The sequence below is a fragment of the Dunckerocampus dactyliophorus genome, chromosome 3 (genome assembly GCF_027744805.1).
Source record: "Dunckerocampus dactyliophorus isolate RoL2022-P2 chromosome 3, RoL_Ddac_1.1, whole genome shotgun sequence".
In the NCBI taxonomy this organism is placed as follows: domain Eukaryota; kingdom Metazoa; phylum Chordata; class Actinopteri; order Syngnathiformes; family Syngnathidae; genus Dunckerocampus; species Dunckerocampus dactyliophorus.
Window position 1 is genome coordinate 29,477,909 of NC_072821.1, and position 19,072 is coordinate 29,496,980.

General features: G+C 39.2%; 1 protein-coding gene across 4 annotated transcripts in view; it reads right to left on the reverse strand.

Moving 5' to 3' along the window:
- The window catches only part of LOC129178186 (serine/threonine-protein kinase BRSK2-like), a 122,479-nt gene extending 107,790 nt beyond the window's left edge, over window positions 1-14,689 (reverse strand). For all 4 annotated transcript variants that reach the window (XM_054770166.1, XM_054770168.1, XM_054770167.1 and 1 more), the window contains exon 1: window positions 14,366-14,689. In XM_054770166.1, coding sequence (XP_054626141.1) covers window positions 14,366-14,441 — 76 coding nt within the window. In that variant the 5' untranslated portion in view covers window positions 14,442-14,689. The remainder of the gene's footprint in view (window positions 1-14,365) is intronic.
- Between the last annotated feature and the right edge of the window lie 4,383 nt (window positions 14,690-19,072).

The following is a 19,072-nucleotide window of genomic DNA, read 5'->3' on the forward strand; positions in this document are numbered from 1 at the left end:
TTAAGAACTGCTGTTGTGTTCAATTGTGTTGTCTTTAACTAAGATTTACATTTTTTTGATGATTGGGAAGGGACAAACACTTTTTCACACCACTGGAAAGGGCGATTCAGACACATTATGTTGTTAAAGCCTAGACAATTACAAGTCTGCATCCTTTTTGTAGATATTTTTTTTTCTAGCCGAGCTCTCAGTTTAACTCTCTCGCATCACAACTGTCATCCGTGCACGTAAACTCTGTGGAACACATACGCAGGCAACAGCACACAGTGACACAAACGGAGAGAAAATAACAGCAATCGATTATGAGGTCTGACTTTTTCGTGGAAAACTTTTGTGATATAAACTTATTACTCTTTTGAAGGCTTTTTTTTTTTCTTTACTGAAGTGACCCCACCAACTAACCGGAACTACTTTCCTCAACACTGAAAACCCACCCGAACGCGGCTCACGGGACGAAAAGTGGGGAAAAAGTCACCATTGATGCACTAAACTGCTGATGGGGATGTCATACAACTCCATGTCAAAAAAATTTGAACTGTCCCTTTAACTACAGTATAGCGAGTTGTGGTAGCAAACTGCTCAGCACAGACTTTAGATTCCAGTGGCTAATTCAGAAAGACAGCACATCCATGGACTCAGGCCCTGTCCACACGGGAACACTCCTGGTGTCCACACAGTGTCGGATCAGTAAATAGTCACATCCACACATGAATGGATCACTGGGTAAAAACGATATAATACATAATGCACACCTACATATGGCGCTGTAAACGGACACGCAGACAGATCCGCGTGACACACCAATCTTTGGAAGAAGACAGAACGCATGTGCATTAGGTCCATCATCTTCCGCTTCTCCGGCTTGTCTAGACTCATGACAAAATGAAATTACTCCTGCGAGGAACATTGGAGTATAAGACAAAAATATATCAGGAGAATGTCGACTGGGAGCCAGTCAAAATATTCAGATGTAACCTTGGTTAGCATCATTAATTCATTACAGAAGGTCCGACTCTAACCAAAACGGACACTCACCGTTGGAAGGTGATAAGAGTTGGTATCATGGCTGTGCTGCGAGCATGATTTTCTCCCTGGATGATCCAAGCAGATGTCAACCACACACACACACACACACACACACACTCAACATACCTCGCTAATGAAAGCAAGCTACTGTAGCTCACGTGTGTCATGTCCAACATGTCCACACAAATATATGGACTCACACGTGCTCCAGTACGTATTCGCCCCCAACAAGAAACCTACCTTGTGCACTCCCAAAGCAATTATCGTGTGCACACTGGCCAAGATAATTCTACTTTTTCCCAGGAAATAATCAGCTGAATTTTTGAGGGATGCTGTGTCTCTCCCAGGCGTTTGACTAACACCAACACAAGCAAGTGCAAACCTGACAGAACGATTAGTCGAGTCATAGAAAGAGTGTAACGTAAACTGTCACCTTTCATGATAACCACCAATGGAAAGATTAAAAAACAATGGCTTTGTGCATGCAAATAAGACGTCAGACACTATGGGAGACAAAAAGTGAGCAAAAATAAAAACAACATAAAAAGTAGGACAAAAATGTTTACAAATACATGTGTTTTACCTTAATTTACCTTCATTGAAGACGTGATAGTTTTTTTGAAGGGGAGTTTATTGCTGTTGATATGGTGCATTGCATTATTATGCCATATATTATCATTACATTCATGAAAAAAATGGTCTCCAAATAATGTTGATAATAATATCATTTATCCGCAATAATTTGTAGGACAATTATCGGCCAGTAAAATATGTTATCGTGACAGGCGTAGTCGCAGTTTTACAAGAATAAACTTGCAATATTAGAAATTTTTAAAAAGTAGCATAGAGTTGAAATAGTAAAGAAAACATGTTATGTTTTGAACCCATAATATTATAACAAACAAACAAAACAAAATAAAGCTGTCGTTTTTCGAAAATGATGTTGGGTAAGAAGTTATAACATTGTTGGAATAAAGTCAAAATATTATGGAAATAATATGGAAATAATGCCATAATATTACACAAAGAAAATGTATTAAGGTTATTTAAGAAGACAGTTGAAATATTTGAAAATTTATTTAAAAAACAACAGCAAAAATTGGGGGGAGAGCGCAAAGACCAAAGTTCCTATTAAAAATCCGCTTTTTCAACTGTGTCACAAAGATGAGATGCAGTTTTTTCTTGAAATTTATATTCCTCGCTGGAAAAAGTTTAGACACCCCTGCTCTACTGTATCGGAGGCACACAGCATACTGTATTTCAAATGCCCGTGTGAAAAATGGAGGCGACTGAATGGGGACTTCAACTAATTCCGTGCGTGTAAACGTACTGAATGACATTAATCAGTGAAGTGACTTTATAATGTGTCAATCCATGTGACATACTGTACATGAGTCCAATGAAAAGCACACCCCCTCCCAGTCAAGTCTCGTTCATTCAGAGATGCACAGACAGACATCAGCTTCAGCCTCTAAAGATGCAGAGACTAACAGAGTGCGTGCGTGTGTGTGTGTGTGTGTGTGTGTGTGTGTGTGTGTGTGTGTAGACAAATGGGGGTTATTTTTCTCTCTCATTGTTTCAGGGATAACATGAGGTTGAGCTGAGAGACTGTGGAGATCTTACAGCATTTCTCCGGTTGCCACGGTAACCAGGCCCCCAGCCAAGGAGGAAGGGAGCAAGCCAGGGGATTTACTGTATAGAAAACATGATGGAAAGGAGGACATGCGCCACCATTGTGTCTGATAAAGTAGCTTGACTTGAAACGTCCACCACGGCAGCAAAAACCATCCAGTTGCAAATTTCATCTGAAACTCAAACAATCTGTGGGAAAAAAAAGATGCTGGAAAAACAAATTACTTTATCTGAAAGCACATGGCATCACACACAGACACACACACACACGTGCGCACACATATGGGTGTAAACATGAACCTTCATGTTGAGAGTGGTGGGAATTTTGCCACCTGCAACCTGCTGATAATGAAGCTGTATATCTCCTTACTCAAAGGAAGCCATCTGTGCTGCTGAGCTCTCACACACGCACGCATGCACGCACACACACTCCTCTACTGGAACACACACACACTCCCCTACTGGGGACAACCGTCTTTTCACATCAATTACATGACACTTTCACTACCAGCTGGCAACGCAAATTACACTACCATATAGTCATTATACACATTGCAGTGTACAGTAGATCCCCACTTTTGGTGGGGGGTCCCTATTGTTCACTAGCGACACAATCCAGGTTAAAGCCCTAAATATGTCTCAAACACGTATTAAACACAAGTATAAGATGAATAGTACACCACTAGGAAAGACGATCCATGAACACATGGAAGAGGATGTTATAAAAAGTTGAAAGTTTAGTTCTCACAGCAACTATGGTGCGTTGAAAGACCACTGAATAAAGTGCAAAATGCCCACGCTTGAGGAAATCAGTGAAGCATAAACCTGGAAAAATTGTGGGCTTTTTTAACAGTGATACATGTATGCTAAACATTTTGTAGGGGTGTCCCGAACCGATATCATCTGCATCTAAAATGTCAGACTCTGCCCCAGTCCACATGATAACAACAACAGCGTGTGCTGATGTGCTAGCAATGTACCAAGGAGGAGTGATGTCGGCTGTGTTGCAGCAGAGTGCCAAATTTGCGATACACAAGTTTCATGTGGTGGCACAGAATCAGGGAAGTTTAATACGACTCATAGCGCATTCGAAGCAGCATCACATGGGAAACTGCCACTGGACGGCAAAAAAGTCATTAGCTATAACAGAAAAGAGGGAGCTCCTGTGGGTGGTGAATAAAGTTGAGTTTAAACACTTCCCTGAGCACCTTGAATCTTGCTACATTATGCCTAGCTGCCACTATATTGTGGCTAAAACTATAACCCACATGCATAAGGAAGTAAAAGGTCAGTTTTTCTCAGACCTACTGTTGCTGACCATTGTTCTCTGTTTGAGTAATATCACTTGGCAACATAAAATAGTCATAGTATCAAAATTATGCATGATATCGGTGCTGATATCGAATCGATATCGGTCTATATTCAAGGTTGCAATATCGGTACAGTTTGGGAAGTAAAAAATTGTATCGGACACCCTATCACCTATTTATGAATTATCACCCACTCGTGAATGAGATATGTTTTCTGTGGAAAAAAATGCCCATTTTCTGGGAAAAAATTGGTTGCTCTCATGTAGTATTATATGCAAGAAAGTCAAGTAGTTCAGTGATCCACAACCCCCGGGTCATTTGGTACCGGGCCGCACAGAAAGAAAAAATAATTTCCATTATTTCATTTTTTTTAATGTTTTATTTTGAAAAGTGGCCGGATTCTCTCTGTTACATCCGTCTCACTTGACGCATGTCCATTGTGCGTGTGCTAATTTTATCTCATGCCGCACAGATAGACTACTACTGTATTTTTACAATTTTTCTTTCACCTCATATTTGGTGTCAAATGCTGATACTATGTGGGAATGCATAAAGGTAAGTTTTGATGACTTATTGAGAGCTAATGTGCACATTTGTCTCAAGTTAATTCATGCTAGCACACTGCCTTTTGCACGTCAAACAGCGATGTAATAATCTCTCTGGAAAAACTTGGCTTGAACTTGAACTGGTGGATGGTGGGTCGGCATTCATTTTGTGCTTTTAATTTGATCTTATTCATGTCTTAGTTTTACACAATACATCATAAATAAGATAAATTAGATTGCTATAATGTACGAACTCCCCCCCAACCCCTCAGGTCCACGGGAGATTTGTGGGAACACAAGCCGGTCCGTGGGTCAAAAAAGGTTGAGGACCACTGAAGTAGTTCATTTTGAGGATACTTTTACAAAGAACATGTTTTATTTATTTATTAAACTAAATAGCCTTTTCTTATTGCTATTATTGACACAACAGCATGTCATATGTGTCTCCACATGATTTACAATTCATCATCTGTCCACTGTATAGCATGTGGAGGAGCAATTGCATTCATTAAATGACATCTCTTGATTTTGACTTTGTGGATTATTTCAAAGTATGAAAGTTTGTCAACTGTAACTGTGATCGAACGATCACCTTACAGGCGGCTGCACTGCACGCGTGCATTTGTGCACCTGTTTGTGTGGGCATATCGATTATCAGCCCAATCTACCCCAATAAAAATGGATACAAATGAGGTATGTTCCTGAAAAGTGATTGACAGTGGAGGAACAGCATGTAACCATGACAACCATGGCTGCGGGTAAACAACACGCCAAAGGAATTAAAAAGTATAAGGAAGAAAATTTCACCCCTACATACACTCACTCACACACACAAACACATTGTTCATTCAGCACAGCCTTATGTCATTCAGCGGGCGGACACACACCATGAAGGCATTGTTCAAGTGCTGTCTGGCAGAAGAAAGGCAGCCTTTTAGAAAAAATGGTCTCTTAAAAAAATGACTTTTATTGCAGATGGTGCTTTTAAAATTATTTTTTTTTATTCTAAAAAATAAAATTTTTTTATCAAACATGGTGTCATTAAAAATGGTGTTTTAAAGGAAAAAAACTGCACTTTTTTGGGGAATTTTGCCCATCATACACAATCCTTATGTGAAACATGAACACATATTTCTTTACCTTTTCTGTGTGTTCTAAAGAGAGAAAACGAGTTAGCATGAGGGAGCTAATGCACGTCATGGGACACACCTATACTATAAAAAAAAACTCAAAAAAAACATCAACAATGTTCCATTTACACAACTGACCTGTATATTAACCAAGCTACAGCGATATTGTTATTGTAGCAGCAAACACAAAGAACTATATTTTTCTGGCGGAGTAACAAAACGCCTCGCTAGTCTCAGCATCACTTAGAACACCTCAAGCCACTGCCAAGCAGTAACGCTACCTTCTGGACCTGTTGCTGTTGTTTGTGAGTTTGGAAAAGTTATGCTAGGTTATAGATCAGGGGTCACCAACGTTTTTCCTTGTGAGAGCTACTTTTACAAAATGAAAATGGCCAAGAGCTACTGTAAAGCACCGTGTATAAACCGCACCCGTGTATTAACCGCGCCCCCATTTTCAGGCTCACGGCGGGGAAAAAACATTTTTTTGTTCATAAATGCTTGCCAACTCTTTCATCTTAAATCAACATGCGTAAAGGTACTAAGCAATTTCAAAAAGAAGAACAAAGGAGAAATCTGAACTTCGGCATCTAGATCTTTAATATTATGGCTAAGCACAGATTAATCATAATAATAATAATAATGATAATAAAAAATCAAAATAAAGAAATTAGCAATTTTCAGAGATGTTTTGATATCTTATCTTTCACTGCTTCTCTTTTTCTCTAGAATCCAAAAAAGTCTTCCTCATCAGATGAATCTTCGAATACTGCACGTAGCTCGTCGTCTGAGTCGGTCAATGTTTTAATGGAAGCTTAGGTTAGCTTCAGTGTATATAGAGATCGTTTCACTGTGTGAAAATACAGACAGGCGTCAGATAAGTTAGTTGCATACACAAGCATTTTCAGCAACTGTACAGCAGAGGGCGCTAAAGTCAAAGCAACTGTCTGACCCACAGACGGCTATTCTAAAATGGACTTGTAGTCAATTTCTGCGTCTGGTCACAGGCCTGTCATCGTGTATAAACCACACCCCGATTTTTTGCTTACCAGTGGAAAAAAAGTGCGGTTTATACACGGTGCTTTACGGTTCTCATTTTTGTAACATTTATTTTCAGAGCTTATTTTAAACCCAAACAAAGCGAATATGCTTGTTTTACCAGAACATTAACAAAATGCTGGTGTCCACAACTCACATTTTGTATTTCAGAATGCATTTCTTTCTACTGTTCTCACATTATTAACTGAAAACCTGAATGAAAAGCAGGCTTGCGGGCACCTCATGTGGTCGTGGGGGGCTACTTGGTGCCCGCGGGCACCACGTTGGTGACCCGCCCCCTGTTATAGATCATGCCTCGCACGTGTATTGTAGAAGGTTGTGGCAATAAGCCGAAAAGTTTGGCTTTTGAGATTCCACACGCTACCAACTAAACAATGGGACAAACTGAACAGTGGATACCAGCTCTCAACTTGGACCCGCCAACATCGCTACAAAGACTCAGCAAAATGCTTGTTTACGTTCAGCATTTTTTTACCCTGAGGACGACTGTAAATTTCCCAGAGGAGAAGAAAATTCAAAAAGAGATTTCACAAATGTTTCATTTACTTAACTTTTGAGATCTGTGTGACACCATAATGAGACTAAAGTTTATTTCTCCTGTGTCTCATTATTTTCTCCAGAGCTACAAGCAAACTAAATCTCAATTTACACTACGTAGTCTCTCTTAAGGTTTCAGCAGAGATCGCCACAAGCTCTAATATAATTCTCACAGTTTCTCAACTTTTGTGCCTCTTTGTGGTCTCAGGCAGAGAAATCAGAGCGTTCTCTCTACGAACTAAATTGCTTCTCATCCCAACTTCATTTCATACTAAGCTCAGACAGAACAAATGAAGAGCTCTCCATAAACACTCATTGATTTCTAAGACTTACAGGACATCAACGTTTTGTTTGGTTTTGATCATGTTAACTTTATTGTAATCCACATGATATATTTTTTTAATTATGTATTATTTTATGCAGAATGAATTGATTGAAAATGTATGCTTGCAGACTGCAAAGACCTTCGGCCTTTATATTAATTGTTCTTCTATGAATCATTTTAAGTATTCCACTACATCTAATTCAGGTTTTTTTCATGAACTACATAAAACACATTGTAAAATAAAAACAACAGCAATTTATTGGTAAGTTGAGAGCAATAAAGTTACTATTTCAACAAAGTGCAATATCAGAATAAATCCCTGTTTGTCACTTAAAAATACTATTACCACTACCATTGCATCCAATGGCGAACACATTTGTGAATAAAATAACTGTAAAAACAATAAACAGAATGCCACCCTTTTGACATGTGCATTGCGCAAAGTTAAGCAGCACAAAATTAAAAATAACAAATATTGCAGTAAAGTACATGCTGGCATACATACAGTTTGTTGTACCAGATCTGCACCAAGCCTGAGCCATGCACACAGCACACTAACTGTATAATGGTGACATACAGTAAATACAGTTACAGTGTGTAAGTGCTTGGACATTGCTGCTGCTAGACTGTAAATGAGATCAGCTTTTCATCTTCTTCAGTCTGTGCCAGTTTTAGTATCAGTCCAGTGTGATGTCATGAGGATACTTTCATCAACCAACCCCAAAAACATCACAAATACTAACAGCTACAACACAATCTACACACAACGCTACATTGTTTTCACTGTTTACTGTTGTCAACATTTTAAAATATAAGCTTCTGCAGTCTCCCTTGACCGATGCTACATACTAAGATGTGCATTTGACTAGATGTCCTTGCAAACTATTACCAAAATAAACTATTATTAAAGCCATTATGATTTAAATACAATTCCAAGTGACGTGCTTTTGTGCGGCAGCTTTGATTTTTGGCCGATGCCCGAACAGACAGATGCTACAGTTCTCCAGCGACGACCCCATGCCCGAAAAAACAAGAGGGTCACATCAGGAAGGACATCTGACACAGCAATTGGACAAAACAAATCACGCCAGTGACTTGCTATGGAGGCACTTGATGGAAGAGCAAATGAACACATTTTAAGCGTGATGCTGAATCATTATGTGGACTACCCTGACGCTGATGTCATTGATGGCTTTGTGCTTGAGTTGCTTGTGGGATAAATCAACAGTCAATTCCACACAGTCAGTTTATATATCCATTTATGGTCATGCCCACCCCGACGACAAACTCATTACTTTCATCATTCGGTCAAAATGACTCTACTAATTTGTCTTATCAGGAAAACAGCACCACTTGAGATATGACTGACAGCATTCCAGGATTCAATCATAACTAATGCGTGCAGTGCAGTGGTGTACAGTCTGGGCCAGCAAAGCCGTCTCTGTTGGCCCGAACATAGGAGAAGAGTAATCCCTTATTTTGAGGAGCTCGTCAAAGTTTTGGGCCACATACACTGGCATGCCAGCTTGCTGGTGAATGCTGGCAAATAACGCCACCGAAATCCGAGGGGCCATCACAAAATAAGACCCAGGCACAAGTCAGACTTGCCTGGACTCCCATAAGTTGTATTTGTTTAATTTAATGTTCACAGCACAGTTTTGGGTGTAAATACCAGGCTGCTGTTAACGTTAGCATGCTAGCTTGCTATTGTTGAATGAATGAAAGCCACCCTCCCCTTCCCATTTGTGCGTACAGCAGCAAACTACTTTCATTGTATAGTCATCAAAGAAGCAACATTTATTGTGCATCTGTGTTCTGATTTAATATGTTTTTATCTTTCTGTTAGAAAACACTGGTGATGAAATGCATCTTCTCCGCGCTACGAGCTCCCCACAAACCCGAATGCAATCTTTATGTTAAAATGTTTTGCATTTTGCACCTTAATTTTTACATTTTTGCACCTTTATATGTATATTTTTACCATAATGTGCAGTGTCAAGGACTATTGCGAGTTGTGTGTTTTGATTAAAAAATGGCTAACTATTGAAATTTCCTGTTATTTCTTGATCGGAGGCGTAACCCCTGTGACGTAATGACACGGCTCCCCAGGACAGGGGAAAATGAAACTGGTGTCGGAGTCAGTTCGCAGGCAACACGGTTCCACCCTTGCCTCGAACTTAATCCAGCACCAACACCAGTTCGCTACAGTGGTAATGTCAACTGTGCATGACACAGGCGGCCGTGGTTCGAAACCCTGCCACAGACAATATATATATATTTTTTTTTAGGTATTTATTTTTTTATGATACTGGCTCTCACAGTATCTGCCAAAAAAATGTGGTTAAGTCTCCACCGAAGGCACCGCCCGACACGTTTGATCAGTCATAAAAATAATAAACGTGAATGAAGCCTAACAGTATTCCAACATCAGATAAAAGTCAGACAAATAAGGTCCTGATAAGTTGGCAAATGTAAAAATAGTTATTCCACGCCAAACCTTACATCCATAAACACACACTGACCACAAGGGTTGGCTATCATGGCCAATTTTCCATCATCTATTCGTTTACTTTTCATAAGATTCTAAATCGATGACTGACAGTTTGATTTGCTCATAAATATTCAAAATGGCTCAACTCTGTTACAAAATACAAATGTCCATTTCAAATCCCTCATTTATCGAGGTTAACCAGTTCCAGGCCCAACCGTGACAAGTTTCCGAGAAGTAGGATTCCTTATTTATAAATTAAATATTTTCGCAGCATGGAAAACCTATTTGCGACTTTCTAAATAAGTTTTTTACCACTATTAGAGTTCTCTAGACATTAAATTACACACGTATATTCACCTTTCCAGTCATATTACACAATACAGTAAACATAAAAAGAGACAAAGACATAAAGAAAGACATAAATAAGACTCATGCGTGTACAGTACGTGTTGCTGTAAATGTGTTCCGCTGTTCAGGGATCAGAGTGGGAGGCGGACAGGAAGTGACGTCGGGGGTTCAGAGTTGAAATTTAGCTTGGCGTGGGTTACTACAGCAACAGTAGCCTGTGTTAGGGATTATTGTGCCTGATCTGATCATTCAAACCTGCAATAAAAGCCTTTTGTTGCGGCGATCAAGTCTAGTGCTTGTCTCACCCAACATTACACACTACAACATTAACAACAACATTACTGACGCTTAGTGACCAGTGTAGAATACTACATTACAACATTGCATCTTCTGAATGCCTTATATTTGTATTTCAGTTCATTTAGCTATTTTTATGCTTGAAAATCCTTCACTTGGGCAAAACATATGTAAAATGTGCTTAAATCTGTATTTTTTTTTACTAATAGGCCACATTCAACCACAAAATAACATGATTTATGAATTATTATATTTTTGAAAAACCGTGATTCAAAGCGCAAGGTGGCGAGGGACAACTTCATTTTTTCACTTCACCATAAAGAACAGGTTTTAAGTGCAAAAATGTACATTAGTTTAAACTTGAACTGTAAACAAACGTGCAATTTTGAAATGAGAAAGGATTTGCAAGTGGCAGCAGTGTTTCCCACAGGATTGCCATCTATTTGTGGTGGTGGCTGGTACGCATGCATGCTGTTTTTTAAAAAGTAAAAAAAAAAAACGACATTATATTAGGGCTGCAATTGGCTGGCGACCAGTCCAGGGTGTACCCTGCCTCTCGCCCGAAGTCAGCTGGGATAGGCTCAAGCATAGCCGCGACCCTTGTGAGGATAAGCGGCATAGAAGATGGATGGATGGCATTATATTAGGGATGCACGATGCTATTACTGAACGATCACTTCCTGCTTCTCAAGAAACCAATCGCTCGGAGGGGTTCGCTAGCCAACGGGGGCCGGTGTCTTCAGTGATGGTGGAGAATGTTGCGGCGATGGGAGCAAGTCCCGGGCCTTTCTTTGTGGATAGCTTTAGGGTAGCTTCTTTGGCGGGCATTTTCATGGGCTGTCAAGGCGTCATGATGCCGATGCTGGCAGTTCGGGTGGCTGCTGGGGTTTGGTGTGTTGAGGATCACAGTACAGTACACCTCACTGGAGAGTCTTTGAAATTATCAGTTATCAGAGCTATTTTTCGTCAGTCCAAGGCGTACCCCGCCTCTCGCCCGAAGTTAGTTGGGATAGGCTCCAGCATATCTACAAACCTAGTGAGGATAAGCGGCATAGAAGATGGGTATCTGATTCATCGGTCATAATTCCATAATTTCTCATATTGATCTGACAAATCTTATGTGATTATTAGTTATTAGTATCAAAATTTCACATTTTTCTTGTTACATGATATCTTTTTGCTCTATTTTTCAATTTTTGCTATTTTTTTCCTCTATTTGATTTCTACAAAGTGCCACAGGCCCATAAAAAAAAAATCTGCCGCGGTCGCAAATGGCCGCACATTGGACACCATTGGTTTACGTATTTCACCCGCAAGGCAAAGTGTTAGCAAACAATGCACTATCGCTATCATGGCTACGACTCCTGTTAATCAAAGGCTGGTCTGCAAAGGCTTGGATCTCATGTTCATTGAAATTGCTAAGCACTTTTGTCGTTTTCTGTTAGCATTGATGCGTTAGCCATAACGTGCCGCCTAAATAACTCTGAACTTTGAACTTTTGATTGACACCTCCCTCGACCCAATAGACACTGTTTAGCCTGCCTGCTGTGGCACAAGAACCAATCAACTTCTGTGCGTACCAAGATACCAACCCCTCTTTCAACGTACGCCTCTCACACCAATTGCATCCAATGTTAACTATGACTGACACATTACAAATTGTAAAAACACTCATATTGCTGCTGGATGGGTAAACTTTTGCAATAAAAGCAAGGAACTCCTGTGGAAAACCTGCGTAAAATACTAAATTTTTGTAGTATTATTGTCAAATTTGAAGTGGGATTAGGTAAGAACTCAAGCTATGGCACCATTGTGTTTTCCATTCCATACCTCCAAACTTGTTATTTTGAAGGCACATATTTCTGAAAAAAATATAGACAAGTATAGTACTTAGACACACACTGGGAGAAAAATTCAGCTTGTTCGCTTTCAACAGAACCCAAACACATGCCTCAGCAGCATAGCACTTACTTTGGATACAACCTTTTACCAAAAATATCCAAAAATTAGAAGAAACGATCCAGAGTCTAATCAACAGCACTCTTAAGATGTATAAACGCAGAGGTGTCCAAACTTTTCCACCGAAGGCCACATACTGAAAAATGAAAGGATGCATTGATATGATATGCTACGAAGTTATAAATATTTCGAGAAAAAACTGCCTCTCAGCTTGGTGATATTGGTTAAAAAGCGTATTATTATTATGAACTTTGCTCTTTTTTCCCCATTTTTGGTGGGGTTTTTTCCCAAAATATTTCAATTTTCTTTGATTTTCACAAATTATCTTTTTGGAATATTATGACTTTATTCCCATAATATTACAACTTTTCCCCCTCATTTTTTTCAAAAACTCTTTCCAAAAATTATGACTTTAATCTGTTTTGTTTTTTCATAATCTTAAGACTTTTAACAAAAAAAACGTATTTGTTTTTTGTTTCAACTGTACGCTACTAAAATGACATTTTACTATATTACATTATACACTATATTATTTAATAATTGCAACGTTTTTCTCTTAAAATTTTGACTTTATTCTCATAAAATTGCAGCTGTTTTTTCCATTTCTGCTGTTCCTTTTTTTTTCCCCAACTATTTTAACTTTCTTTTTGAAAATTTTGTTCTCATAATGACTTTATTCTTGTATTTTTACTTTTTCCACCACCAAATTTTCCAAAAACTGCTATTTTATTTCTTTTGTTTGTTTCTTAGAATATTACGCCTTTTAAAAATGAAATTAAGCGTCATGATAATAAAATTGTTATTTGTCCTCATATTATTTAATACTTTATTCTCATAAAATTGAGACTTTTTTTACTCATTAGAATACAACTTTTTTCTCTTTAATATTTTGACTTTATTCCCATTATAGCATTTTTTCCATTTCTGCTGCTGTTGTTTTTAATGTACATTTTCCAACTATTCAACATTCTTGTAAATTGTATTTTAACAATATCATGTAACACTATGACTTTTTCAGCAACCTAATTTTCCCAAAATTACAACTTCATTTGTTGTTTTGTTTGTTTCTCATAATATTCCGACTTTTTTTAAAAATAAGATCTTTTTTTCTTTAATATTTCATCTTTAAGATTATGACGTTACTCTCGTAAAATTACAAAATTTTCTTTCGAGAACTTTTTTCTCTGAATATTTTTACTTGGTTCTTGTAAAATGAATGCAGATGTTTCCATTTTTACAATTTTTTTTTTAAGTTTTCTTGTTAAATTCTGTTTTCAGGATGTGCCGCAGGCCGCACTTTGGACACACCTGGTCTAACATCATTAAACATACTGAAAAAGCAGGCTGCAAAGTGCCTCGATGACTTTACAGTCACAAAAGTGAGTACAGCTCTCACATTTCTGCAGATATTTGATGGTATCTTTTCATGAGACAACGCTGAAGTACTACATTTTTGGACAAAAAGAAACACATGACTAAAAATCCACATGACAAGAATCCATGATCACCTTCCTTCTCTGCCTGACAACAAGGTTTAAAGACACACCACTATCATCATCACCATCATCACCCTCATCATCGTCGTGGTTGTTTGTCAGGACTCAGCAAAGCTAACACCTAGCAGACATTGCATCCATTCCGTCATCACAACAAAGCCACTAAGCAGAGTCCGGATGCTACGTCATCAAAGCATCATCTTCATCACTCACCTGTCTGTCCCTTGCCCAGCGTCTTCTCCAAGCGGTAAGGTCCCACGTAGTTGGCCTCCTTGACCGACGATGACATTTTGTGGCGTTCAATTCTCTTGTCCAAGTTGGACACGTTTCTGGAGAGACGTTTGCTTCTCCAATCGGACGCCCGTGCACGTGATGTCCTCCACTTCCGTTCTCCGGTGTCCTCCGATGTTGGTCAAGAAGGCTCAGTGTAGATCTTTCAACCTGGATATCATGGTGGTCCAGCCGTTGGGTGTGAACTGGTGATGGGACAGCATCTACTGCCGCTGTCTCTATGGCGTTCTACGTCACTTCGTGACATCCACTTCCGGCTACTCCTTTCAAAATACGTGCACTAAGTGCAACGTCCGCCGTGATCACCGACAGTGCGGGCGCAGAGCTGGACTCTGTACCAGCTGACAGTACAAACAGAACAAACAATATAACTCGCACCGCAAATTAAAAAAAGTCACTAAATCAATCATGGTAACTGGCAAAGTTTTACAAGTGACTGCAATGCTACAAGAAAAAGTTGGAAATGTAAAAGTAGATGCGATGACGTTCGCCATTATTTCACAATAGTCGAATGTATCTGGCTCAGCAAGCTCAATAATTTCATGGCATTTTATAGAGTTCAATTGATCATGAAACCAAAACCACGGTCAAAACCACTGTTTTGAAGAGAAAAATCACTTCCGCTATATTTTTTTGCTGAACGCAGCTTGTTCACGGAGTAAATATGTTTGACTTGACGATTCATGTCAGGTCGACATGAGAGTGCGGCTGACCCTGCACGCGCGAGCGTGTGCGACAGAGACGTAAACGTCTTAGGTGCTGGGACACTTCGACTTGATTAAAGCAGCAGTTGGTGACAACATTAATGTAAATGTCTCATCACCCCTTCACAACAAAAGCCCTTTGGTGGCAGATGGTGAACACCCCCTCCCACTCTCACCCTTAAATCTAAGCACCCCCTCCACGCCTTAACAAAGACATGGCTATCATGACTTTATTTGACATTACATTGATACATATTTGATATACATTATTTGCCATATGATTGCCTTGTCAGTCATTCATGTAACATGCTAACAGTAGTTTATGACCCTAATCCATTCATAAATGATCTCAATTCATTACCATCAACAATGTCTTTAGGGCTTACATCATTGTTTGGATCGACGAAACCACCTCCTACAATTGTGAGACAAATGTGTGTTTGATGATAATCTTACTGATTATGATACAGTATATACACACCTATTTGGCGTATGCCACCCTGACTGATATAAGGCTGACCAGATTTTTAGATCCGGCTGGGCAAACTTTGACTCCTGGGCCACAATGGGATCTAAAATTTGACCGTGGTATGTCTCATGTCAAAAATAAATAAATTAAAAACAGCAGTAGTAATATTAATCAATATATCAACGGTATCTACAATCACAATAACAGCATATTATGATATTTCAGTAAAATAAGTACAGGAAAAATTAAACACATACGATCACATAAATGTACTTTGAATTGAAGTAAAGAACATACTGATTGAAAATCATTGAAACAGTGACATTTATTGAGTGTCTTACTAGATTTTTTGCTATTGTGACAAATGCGTCACGTCTTTTCTTTCTTCTGTTTCTTGTCTTCCTACCTCGGGACTACAAGTGAAAATTTAGCAACTATAGTATGCTACAACCTGGCTCTTTCACAGCCTGTTTCGCAATTTTAAGGCTAAAAGATTCAAGATTCAAGAGTTTTATTGTCATATGCATAGTAAAACAGGCAGGTATACTATGCAATGAAATTCTTATTCTGTTCATTCTCCAAGAAAGAAAGAAAACACAAGAAAACATAACGTGCATTCATATACATTTATATTCGGGGTGTCACGAGACACCCACGGGAGTGGGTCCACGAGAAAGAGACGAGATTTTAACATTCCTTTTAAGAAAAGTACAATAAAAAAATATGACTGGCAAAATTGTTTTTATTTAACCATGTCACAAAACCATGCAGGTCTGTTTTGAAAACTTTATTGTCCCACAAATATACATTTGAGACCAAATGTTATGATTCTAATAATAATAAGAAGAAGAATTAATCACAATAATGCAATATTTCCTTCTGTAAAGTTGTGGAGTTGTGACACAGGCAATTCGTACACTCTATTATTATTTTATTTTATTTCTGCAATGAGTCACGTGCCACAGATGGCCCCTGCGCCACACTTTGGACACTGATACGTGTTTTGCCTGCAAGGCGAGGTGTTGCCAGGAGAAGGAGGAGCGTGTCTGTCTGTCGGGTTGCATTGTTGAGGCTTTAGAGCAGGGGTGTCAAACTCGTGCCATGGAGGGCCAAGACACCTTCCAGCCGGTCACTAAAGCAGGTGATCAACACCTGCTTCAATTTGAGGGAAGGAGCTCATCAATTAAAGGTTGAAGAGAAAACCTGTGGTGTCTCGGCCCTCCATGGCACGAGTTTGACACCCCTGCTTTAGAGCTTTCAGACCGGCACTGCACTGCTGCTGTACAATCCAAGGTGGCGATCCTGCGTGGCAGATACTTCACCTTTGTTGACTGCTTGTATTTAATTACCAGATAAATGCATCACATAAGAAACACTTCCCGTCTTTCACTAATGCGCACCCCTCCTCGCTAAATATAGCAACCATGCCGCTAAATTGTCAACACAGCTCTCCTGTATGTATGAGGTGTGTTATGAAGCGCCCTCATGTCAGACACATGCTCCAGGCAGCCCCGGTGTGGCCTCAGAGGTCAGGAGAACCAGAGTATCGGGTGGAGGGAGCCGTGATGGTGCACTGTAGTCAGACACCTGCTCCAAGCAGACCCGGTGCTGCCATTATTAATGTTGATGGTGATTAATGGTAGAGGTGATTAAGGGTGCAGACAAGTCTAAACATCTATGTGTCCTGATCTGATAAATATTAAGTAACTTTGAACAAATGTAGAATTACTCCATCTTCTGCTTGGATATTAACACGGATGCAGCTGTTCAACGCTCATGGAAAAAACATCCACGTCACTCACTGACGCTAGGAATACCAAGCTAGGTTGGATTGCAGGGATTGGTGTGTGTAAAGCACTTCATGTGTGCTTCCAATGATGCCTCATGCGCTGTCACTTCCATATTACGTTTATTATCATTCATAGTAGCAATGACATGGTTCGCAGTCCGATTGGCTTCTGGCGGCCCTGTTCTCATAAGACATCCTTTCTCCAAATGAGAAATTTTGCCACGTTTTAATCTGGCGAGATATCTCATGACACCCCTAATTTATATCATTTAAAATCTATATTCAGTGGAACCTTGGTTAGCTTCATTAATTTGTTACAGGTGGTCTGACTAACTGAAACAGACGTGAACCGAATCAATTTTCCCATCAGAAATAATGTAAATATGACTTTCTAAATACGGGTTTTAACATGAGAGCCCTGCAGACACAAAATGACACGGCTACAGTCACCTTTACACTCCTGTTATTCATTGTTTACAACACACTGTGCAAAAATTCAAACTCAAATTTATTTCCTCTAAACTCAAGAAGCCAAAAACTTACCACTTCCACACTGAATGGGAGGAGAACTGTTTTCCCCCCACACTATCATGTCAGACATACCATGGCTTACTTTATGACTTTATGCAGTGTTATGGTAATGTAATGTAACGGTAATTTCTCACTGTTTTGTGGCAGTACTGCTGCTTAGTGCCCAGAATCCTACATATGACTTGTATTTGAATATGTTTTGACTAATAATAGACCACGTAATAGCAATAACTTCATAATAAGGCCTACGCTACCAGCACTTATTAGTTGACGAAGCTGACGAAGCTCTTCGGATGAGGAGCGAAACGTCCGACACCTTCTTCACAGAAGTACAGATGACGTCTCAAGAAGCCTTTCCCTCAATAACTTATTAATTTCCGAAAAAAACACGATATAGCAAGGGAGCGATAAACTGCGAAATTGCAAGGGACAACTGTAATCCTTTGTTTATCGCAGTTGATTGGTTCCCGACCCCACTGTGTCAATTGACTTCGGTAAAGTGGAATTCCTAATATCCTTAATAATCAAACCACGAATTGTGAGGGACGCCTATTTATATTTTAACCATTTTTTTGCTAGAAAAAGCTTAATTCAGACAGAAAAATATGTAAAAAATTGCTGAAAAATATACATGTTTTTGACTAATAAGTTGCAGCATAATTCATATATTTTTGATCGAGTGAAGTTGGATTACTGTAGTGACTTTAAAAATCAATGACAGCATTTTTTGGCGGCAGCACAGTGGACTTGTGGTTAGCGTTAGCCTCAGTCAGAAGATCCAGATTTGAATCGTCAGAATACAAAATAATGTTGAAGGCCTCTAGGTACGCCCTTTTAATGTACTTATTTTTGGTTACTATTGTTATAGATTGACTTTGACAGAATGGAGTTATTTTATGGCAGGTGTTCACACAAAAAATATTTTTTTAAAGCACTTTCAGGTCCTTTTATAAAACGGACCAAAAAATGCCTGTCCACATAAAAACAAATTCACTATCATGTTCATTTTTTCCAATCAGAAATCGCATAAAGCAACCACAGCTGGCTGGGTGGCATTATAACACCTGCGGTCATCGTTATAGTGACATATTACATGTGTTACAGTAGCTGGAACAGGTGCCAGGAGTTTTTGGCAC